Source organism: Tachysurus fulvidraco, chromosome 26 (genome assembly GCF_022655615.1).
Source record: "Tachysurus fulvidraco isolate hzauxx_2018 chromosome 26, HZAU_PFXX_2.0, whole genome shotgun sequence".
NCBI lineage: Eukaryota > Metazoa > Chordata > Actinopteri > Siluriformes > Bagridae > Tachysurus > Tachysurus fulvidraco.
Window position 1 is genome coordinate 16,794,641 of NC_062543.1, and position 10,000 is coordinate 16,804,640.

Genomic DNA, 10,000 nt, shown 5'->3' on the forward strand with positions numbered 1-10,000 from the left:
ACACACACACACACACACACACACACACACACACACACACACACACACACACACACACACACACACACCGATAATTCTACGGTTGAAGTAATCTGGCAGCATCCTCTCACACACAGACACTAGCAGCCAGAAGGCCTCCTCCTCACTCGCATACAGCAGCAACACAGATGCCAAGATATTCATGGCCTACAGAGAGAGAGGGAGGGAGGGAGGGAGGGAGAGAGAGGGAGGGTGGGAGGGAGGGAGAGGGAGGGAGGGGGAGGGAGAGGGAGGGAGGGAGGGGGAGGGAGGGAGAGAGAACAAACATTCATATACTTAGCAAGTAAAGCTCTTGTTCCTTCACACAGAAGCCAAACACAACAGTGTGTTCATGGGGTAAGTGTGTGTTCATGGGGTAAGAGTGTGTTCATGGGGTAAGTGTGTGTTCATGTGGTAAGAGTGTGTTCATGGGGTAAGAGTGTGTTCATGGGGTAAGAGTGTGTTCATGGGGTAAGAGTGTGTTCATGGGGTAAGTGTGTGTTCATGTGGTAAGAGTGTGTTCATGGGGTAAGAGTGTGTTCATGGGGTAAGTGTGTGTTCATGGGGTAAGAGTGTGTTCATGGGGTAACAGTGTGTTCATGGGGTAAGAGTGTGTTCATGGGGTAAGAGTGTGTTCGTGGGGTAACAGTGTGTTCATGGGGTAAGAGTGTGTTCATGGGGTAAGAGTGTGTTTACAATTAACATTGAGCTTTACAGAACATAAACATAGAACAAAAGGTTAATATAGAGTTTTATATAAAGATTAATATAATACAATAATTAAAGATTAATAGATTTATTTAAATGTATTTGTTTTTATCCCCAATGAGCAAGTGTGAGGTGACTCAGGCGAGTGTTAGACTGTGTGTGTGTTTGTGTACCTGACAGTAGCCGATAGCAGGGTTGTGATTAGCATATGCTGTTAGCACCCTGCGCAGTGCCGATATCCCACGGTCACTCTGGAAAGCCGGGTGTTCAGGGAGCGACCGGTGCAGGTCACGCTCAATCTCATCACACGCTATCGAACTGCTAACACACACACTTTCATCCACCAGAGACGCATAATACCCAGGGTGTGTGGCCATTTCGTTAACTGCACCTACACACACACACACACACACACACACACACACACACACACACACACACACACACACACAAACACACACACACCAGTGTTTGAGCTTATAGAACTAAGCTTATTGAGCTAACAATAAACAATAAGTGAAAAACAAGAAGCAAAACTGAACAAATGTGTTAAATTTAAAATGAACACTGAGTTAGATTTTAGAACATTCAGCAACAAGTAAATTAAACCGACATAACAGTGACACACACACACACCTGAGAAGAGCATCCACAGTTCTCCACGCAGTGTCTCTGGAAGTCCGCGGGTGACGAGCTCTCTCGTTTTCCTGGTGCGGAACATGGCACTTCCTCTGCCATACTCTGCAAAATGGATCTGCCACGACTGCTCCTTCATTCGCTCCTTCAGCTGTGAAACAATCTGTAACTACTAGGCTGCCTTTAACACTGAATTAGTACTAAATCCACACTGACCTTAATGTCTTAACCTAACAGCACACAAAGCATGGAGAGAAATTGTTCATCTAACATGAAGCTAAGGTAAATACACTAACACACTAAGTTACCTGTGAGACAACAGCAAGCTAAGCTAACGTTACAATCACTCAAATCTAACATTACTGAGTTTAACCTCACTCACCATTTTTGGGTCAAGATTTTCAACATCATGTGGATGGAAAACATTCATCAGAGCCTCAGTGCTGACGGCTGAAACCGGGACTGGAACCTGACCCACCATCATCTCCTCCTCATCATCACACAGAGAGAGCTACACACACACACACACACACACACACTTAAATGCAAGTAAAAACATGTAAGACACAACATGACCAGGAAACGGTGAAAAACTCAGAAGTCACCTGAGCACTATGGGAATGTTGAGGACTTGATGATGTCACACACTTGCGAATGGTGGAGGCCAAATTGTCCAATTCACGAACCTCCGAGAAACGGAAAGCTCGTTTACCACGTACACACACACTCAGTGAACGACTGCTGCGATTCAGGACCTCCACGCTCACAACCTAACACACATACACACTTTTACATGGTCTAACACAAAGTAATATTACTTAGGGTTGGACAAAAACACACACACACACACCTCACACAGTGGTATAATGACAGTACACTGGTTTCCATCTTGGCTAGAGAAGCATGCATATCTCTCAGACACACAGATCTTCCCAAGTGTGTGTATGTGGCTGAACGGCAGCCAGAGTAAACACTCGTGCACTTCACACAGATTTTCATTGCAAGGAAGACGAAAAAAGGTTCGGAAAGCCTGATTCCTCATGTGCACCTCCAGAGACCTGCAGGATATAATAGGATATATGTTAGTGAAACAGAGTGTAGTGTATAGTGTAGTGTATAGTGTAGTGTAACAGAGTGTAGTGTATAGTGTAGTGTATAGTGTAGTGTAACAGTGTAGTGTATAGTGTAGTGTATAGTGTAGTGTAACTGAGTGTAGTGTATAGTGTAGTGTATAGTGTAGTGTATAGTGTAGTGTATAGTGTAGTGTATAGTGTAGTGTAACTGAGTGTAGTGTATAGTGTAGTGTAGTGTATAGTGTAGTGTATAGTGTAGTGTAACAGAGTGTAGTGTATAGTGTAGTGTATAGTGTAGTGTATAGTGTAGTGTATAGTGTAGTGTATAGTGTAGTGTAACTGAGTGTAGTGTATAGTGTAGTGTATAGTGTAGTGTATAGTGTAGTGTAACTGAGTGTAGTGTATAGTGTAGTGTAGTGTATAGTGTAGTGTATAGTGTAGTGTAACTGAGTGTAGTGTATAGTGTAGTGTAGTGTATAGTGTAGTGTAACTGAGTGTAGTGTATAGTGTAGTGTATAGTGTAGTGTAGTGTATAGTGTAGTGTATAGTGTAGTGTAACAGTGTAGTGTAGTGTATAGTGTAGTGTATAGTGTAGTGTATAGTGTAGTGTAGTGTATAGTGTAGTGTATAGTGTAGTGTAACAGAGTGTAGTGTAACAGAGTGTAGTGTATAGTGTAGTGTATAGTGTAGTGTAACAGTGTAGTGTAACAGTGTAGTGTATAGTGTAGTGTAACAGTGTAGTGTAACAGTGTAGTGTATAGTGTAGTGTATAGTGTAGTGTAACAGAGTGTAGTGTATAGTGTAGTGTAGTGTATAGTGTAGTGTATAGTGTAGTGTATAGTGTAGTGTAACAGAGTGTAGTGTATAGTGTAGTGTATAGTGTAGTGTAACAGTGTAGTGTATAGTGTAGTGTATAGTGTAGTGTAACAGTGTAGTGTATAGTGTAGTGTATAGTGTAGTATATAGTGTAGTGTATAGTGTAGTGTAACTGAGTGTAGTGTATAGTGTAGTGTATAGTGTAGTGTAACTGAGTGTAGTGTATAGTGTAGTGTATAGTGTAGTGTAGTGTATAGTGTAGTGTATAGTGTAGTGTAACAGTGTAGTGTAGTGTATAGTGTAGTGTATAGTGTAGTGTATAGTGTAGTGTAGTGTATAGTGTAGTGTATAGTGTAGTGTAACAGAGTGTAGTGTAACAGAGTGTAGTGTATAGTGTAGTGTATAGTGTAGTGTAACAGTGTAGTGTAACAGTGTAGTGTATAGTGTAGTGTAACAGTGTAGTGTAACAGTGTAGTGTATAGTGTAGTGTATAGTGTAGTGTAACAGAGTGTAGTGTATAGTGTAGTGTAGTGTATAGTGTAGTGTATAGTGTAGTGTATAGTGTAGTGTATAGTGTAGTGTAGTGTATAGTGTAGTGTATAGTGTAGTGTAACAGAGTGTAGTGTATAGTGTAGTGTATAGTGTAGTATATAGTGTAGTATATAGTGTAGTGTATAGTGTAGTGTAACAGTGTAGTGTATAGTGTAGTGTAACAGTGTAGTGTATAGTGTAGTATATAGTGTAGTGTATAGTGTAGTGTAACAGAGTGTAGTGTATAGTGTAGTGTATATTGTAGTGTAACAGAGTGTAGTGTATAGTGTAGTGTAACTGAGTGTAGTGTATAGTGTAGTGTATAGTGTAGTGTAACAGTGTAGTGTAACAGTGTAGTGTATAGTGTAGTGTATAGTGTAGTGTAACAGAGTGTAGTGTATAGTGTAGTGTATAGTGTAGTGTAGTGTATAGTGTAGTGTATAGTGTAGTGTAACAGAGTGTAGTGTATAGTGTAGTGTAACAGAGTGTAGTGTATAGTGTAGTGTATAGTGTAGTGTAACAGAGTGTAGTGTATAGTGTAGTGTATAGTGTAGTGTAACAGAGTGTAGTGTATAGTGTAGTGTATAGTGTAGTGTAACAGTGTAGTGTATAGTGTAGTATATAGTGTAGTATATAGTGTAGTGTATAGTGTAGTGTAACAGTGTAGTGTATAGTGTAGTATATAGTGTAGTGTATAGTGTAGTGTAACAGAGTGTAGTGTATAGTGTAGTGTATATTGTAGTGTAACAGAGTGTAGTGTATAGTGTAGTGTAACAGAGTGTAGTGTATAGTGTAGTGTATAGTGTAGTGTAACTGAGTGTGGTGTATAGTGTAGTGTATAGTGTAGTGTATAGTGTAGTGTATAGTGTAGTATATAGTGTAGTGTATAGTGTAGTGTAACAGAGTGTAGTGTATAGTGTAGTGTAACAGAGTGTAGTGTATAGTGTAGTGTATAGTGTAGTATATAGTGTAGTGTAACTGAGTGTAGTGTATAGTGTAGTGTATAGTGTAGTGTAACAGTGTGGTGTATAGTGTAGTGTATAGTGTAGTGTATAGTGTAGTGTAACAGAGTGTAGTGTATAGTGTAGTGTATAGTGTATTGTAACAGTGTAGTGTATAGTGTAGTATATAGTGTAGTGTATAGTGTAGTGTAACTGAGTGTAGTGTATAGTGTAGTGTATAGTGTAGTGTATAGTGTAGTGTATAGTGTAGTGTAACTGAGTGTAGTGTATAGTGTAGTGTAGTGTTTAGTGTAGTGTATAGTGTAGTATATAGTGTAGTGTATAGTGTAGTGTATAGTGTAGTGTAACAGAGTGTAGTGTATAGTGTAGTGTAACTGAGTGTAGTGTATAGTGTAGTGTATAGTGTAGTGTATAGTGTAGTGTAACAGAGTGTAGTGTATAGTGTAGTGTTTAGTGTAGTGTATAGTGTAGTGTAAAGTGTAGTGTAGTGTATAATGTAGTGTATAGTGTAGTGTAAAGTGTAGTGTAGTGTATAGTGTAGTGTATAGTGTAGTGTAAAGTGTAGTGTAGTGTATAATGTAGTGTATAGTGTAGTGTATAGTGTAGTGTATAGTGTAGTGTATAGTGTAGTGTAACAGAGTGTAGTGTATAGTGTAGTGTAACAGAGTGTAGTGTATAGTGTAGTGTAACAGAGTGTAGTGTATAGTGTAGTGTAACAGAGTGTAGTGTATAGTGTAGTGTATAGTGTAGTGTAACAGTGTAGTGTATAGTGTAGTATATAGTGTAGTGTAACTGAGTGTAGTGTATAGTGTAGTGTAGTGTATAGTGTAGTGTATAGTGTAGTGTATAGTTTTCCTGGCTTTCCCTCAGCGCCACCTCTTTTCTTTTTCTTTTTTCTTTTTTTTTTCCATTATTGTTATTATTGTTGTTGTTGTTGTTGTAATACATTCACTTTACTCATTTTTTTCCATGAAAAACTAAAATGGGATTCTGTATTGTTATTTGACTTTGTTTACAATAAAAAGACTTCGCAAAAAAGAAAAATGTCCATACTGTAGATTTAACACTGCTAAATCATTAGGCTTAGCCATCATGAATCTAACCCATGCTCTTTGTCCATAGTTGCCTAGCAGCAGTGTTGCCATGACTTTAATGGACTTTAACTGAGAATAGAGCATGTCGTGTGTCCTCATCCCCATGTTTACAATCATTTATCTCCTCAGTGAAGTTGGTGTTCTCCTGGTGTGAGGTGAGCAGATTGGAGCGGTCCTCGAGTGTGTTGTTAACAGAGTGTATCCGTGTGTGTGTAAAAGAAGAGGATCATTACTTCTCCATGTTCCTGCGGCTGCAGCACACATATGAGCTCATGCAGCAACTCGCTGACTATGCCGTTGCACGTATGTTTGACAAAGAGACATACGATGCACAGCACCCTCTTAGGGACCCGCTACACATTACGCAAAGGTACTTTACATCACTCATTAAAACACTAAACACTACACTTTACACTACACTATACACTACACTATACACTATACTATACTATACACTACACTACACTATACACTACACTATACACTACACTATACACTACACTATACACTATACTATACACTACACTACACTATACACTACACTATACACTACACTATACACTACACTATACACTACACTACACTATACACTACACTATACACTACACTATACACTACACTATACACTATACTATACACTACACTACACTATACACTACACTATACTATACACTACACTACACTATACACTACACTATACACTACACTAAACACTACACTACACTATACACTACACTCAGTTACACTACACTATATACTACACTATATACTACACTATACACTACACTGTTACACTACACTATACACTACACTATACACTACACTATACACTACACTATACACTACACTCTGTTACACTACACTATACACTACACTCTGTTACACTACACTATACACTACACTCTGTTACACTACACTATACACTACACTATACACTACATTATACACTACACTACACTTTACACTACACTATACACTACACTATACACTACACTACACTTTACACTACACTATACACTACACTATACACTACATTATACACTACACTACACTTTACACTACACTATACACTACACTATACACTACATTATACACTACACTACACTTTACACTACACTATACACTACACTAAACACTACACTACACTATACACTACACTCTGTTACACTACACTATACACTACACTATACACTACACTATACACTACACTATACACTACACTCAGTTACACTACACTATACACTACACTCTGTTACACTACACTATACACTACACTATACACTACACTATACACTACACTATACACTACATTATACACTACACTACACTTTACACTACACACTACACTATACACTACACTACACTTTACACTACACTATACACTACACTAAACACTACACTACACTATACACTACACTCAGTTACACTACACTATACACTACACTATACACTACACTATACACTACACTATACACTACTCAGTTACACTACACTATACACTACACTGTTACAATACACTATACACTACACTATACACTACACTCTGTTACACTACACTATACACTACACAATACACTACACTATACACTACACTATACACCACACTGTTACACTACACTATACACTACACTATACACTACACTCAGTTACACTACACTATATACTACACTATACACTACACTATACACTACACTCTGTTACACTACACTCTGTTACACTACACTATACACTACACTCTGTTACACTACACTATACACTACACTATATACTACACTATACACTACACTATACACTACACTATACACTACACTATACACTACACTCAGTTACACTACACTATACACTACACTATACACTACACTCTGTTACACTACACTATACACTACACTCTGTTACACTACAATATACACTACACTATACACTACACTCTGTTACACTACACTATACACTACACTGTTACACTACACTATACACTACACTGTTACACTACACTATACACTACACTATATACTACACTATACACTACACTGTTACACTACACTATACACTACACTATACACTACACTCTGTTACACTACACTATACACTACACTCTGTTACACTACACTATACACTACACTATACACTACACTATACACTACACTCTGTTACACTACACTCTGTTACACTACACTATACACTATACACTACACTACACTATACACTACACTATACACTACACTCTGTTACACTACACTATACACTACACTATACACTATACTGTTACACTACACTGTTACACTACACTATACACTACACTATACACTACACTCAGTTACACTACACTATACACTACACTATACACTACACTCAGTTACACTACACTATACACTACACTCTGTTACACTACAATATACACTACACTATACACTACACTCTGTTACACTACACTATACACTACACTATATACTACACTATACACTACACTGTTACACTACACTATACACTACACTGTTACACTACACTATACACTACACTATATACTACACTATACACTACACTATACACTACACTCTGTTACACTACACTATACACTACACTATACACTACACTACACTATACACTACACTATACACTACACTACACTATACACTACACTCTGTTACACTACACTATACACTACACTATACACTACACTGTTACACTACACTGTTACACTACACTATACACTACACTGTTACACTACACTGTTACACTACACTATACACTACACTATACACTACACTGTTACACTACACTATACACTACACTATACACTACACTACACTATACACTACACTATACACTACACTATACACTACACTATACACTACACTACACTGTTACACTACACTATACACTACACTATACACTACACTACACTATACACTACACTATACACTACACTATACACTACACTACACTATACACTACACTCAGTTACACTACACTATACACTACACTATACACTACACTATACACTACACTATACACTACACTACACTATACACTACACTATACACTACACTATACACTACACTACACTATACACTACACTCAGTTACACTACACTATACACTACACTATACACTACACTATACACTACACTATACACTACACTATACACTACACTCAGTTACACTACACTATACACTACACTATACACTACACTATACACTACACTATACACTACACTCTGTTTCACTAACATATATCCTATTATATCCTGCAGGTCTCTGGAGGTGCACATGAGGAATCAGGCTTTCCGAACCTTTTTTCGTCTTCCTTGCAATGAAAATCTGTGTGAAGTGCACGAGTGTTTACTCTGGCTGCCGTTCAGCCACATACACACACTTGGGAAGATCTGTGTGTCTGAGAGATATGCATGCTTCTCTAGCCAAGATGGAAACCAGTGTACTGTCATTATACCACTGTGTGAGGTGTGTGTGTGTGTGTTTTTGTCCAACCCTAAGTAATATTACTTTGTGTTAGACCATGTAAAAGTGTGTATGTGTGTTAGGTTGTGAGCGTGGAGGTCCTGAATCGCAGCAGTCGTTCACTGAGTGTGTGTGTACGTGGTAAACGAGCTTTCCGTTTCTCGGAGGTTCGTGAATTGGACAATTTGGCCTCCACCATTCGCAAGTGTGTGACATCATCAAGTCCTCAACATTCCCATAGTGCTCAGGTGACTTCTGAGTTTTTCACCGTTTCCTGGTCATGTTGTGTCTTACATGTTTTTACTTGCATTTAAGTGTGTGTGTGTGTGTGTGTGTGTGTGTGTGTGTGTGTGTGTGTGTGTGTGTGTGTGTGTGTGTGTGTGTAGCTCTCTCTGTGTGATGATGAGGAGGAGATGATGGTGGGTCAGGTTCCAGTCCCGGTTTCAGCCGTCAGCACTGAGGCTCTGATGAATGTTTTCCATCCACATGATGTTGAAAATCTTGACCCAAAAATGGTGAGTGAGGTTAAACTCAGTAATGTTAGATTTGAGTGATTGTAACGTTAGCTTAGCTTGCTGTTGTCTCACAGGTAACTTAGTGTGTTAGTGTATTTACCTTAGCTTCATGTTAGATGAACAATTTCTCTCCATGCTTTGTGTGCTGTTAGGTTAAGACATTAAGGTCAGTGTGGATTTAGTACTAATTCA

General features: G+C 38.4%; 2 protein-coding genes across 2 annotated transcripts in view; one reads left to right on the plus strand and one right to left on the minus strand.

Moving 5' to 3' along the window:
• The window catches only part of LOC125140284 (TBC1 domain family member 8B-like), a 9,319-nt gene extending 6,884 nt beyond the window's left edge, over positions 1 to 2,435 (minus strand). The window contains exons 1-6 of the mRNA XM_047809089.1: positions 2,213 to 2,435; positions 1,968 to 2,132; positions 1,745 to 1,873; positions 1,363 to 1,513; positions 900 to 1,117; positions 69 to 186 (exon numbers count right to left, since the gene is read on the minus strand). Of these exons, the coding sequence (XP_047665045.1) occupies positions 69 to 186; positions 900 to 1,117; positions 1,363 to 1,513; positions 1,745 to 1,873; positions 1,968 to 2,132; positions 2,213 to 2,404 (973 nt within the window). The 5' untranslated portion in view covers positions 2,405 to 2,435. The remainder of the gene's footprint in view (positions 1 to 68; positions 187 to 899; positions 1,118 to 1,362; positions 1,514 to 1,744; positions 1,874 to 1,967; positions 2,133 to 2,212) is intronic.
• Positions 2,436 to 5,726: 3,291 nt separating this feature from the next.
• LOC113643869 (TBC1 domain family member 8B-like) overlaps positions 5,727 to 10,000 on the plus strand; it is a 12,275-nt gene continuing 8,001 nt past the window's right edge. Inside the window, exons 1-5 of the mRNA XM_047809663.1 lie at positions 5,727 to 5,741; positions 5,913 to 6,208; positions 9,089 to 9,296; positions 9,377 to 9,541; positions 9,680 to 9,808. Of these exons, the coding sequence (XP_047665619.1) occupies positions 5,727 to 5,741; positions 5,913 to 6,208; positions 9,089 to 9,296; positions 9,377 to 9,541; positions 9,680 to 9,808 (813 nt within the window). The remainder of the gene's footprint in view (positions 5,742 to 5,912; positions 6,209 to 9,088; positions 9,297 to 9,376; positions 9,542 to 9,679; positions 9,809 to 10,000) is intronic.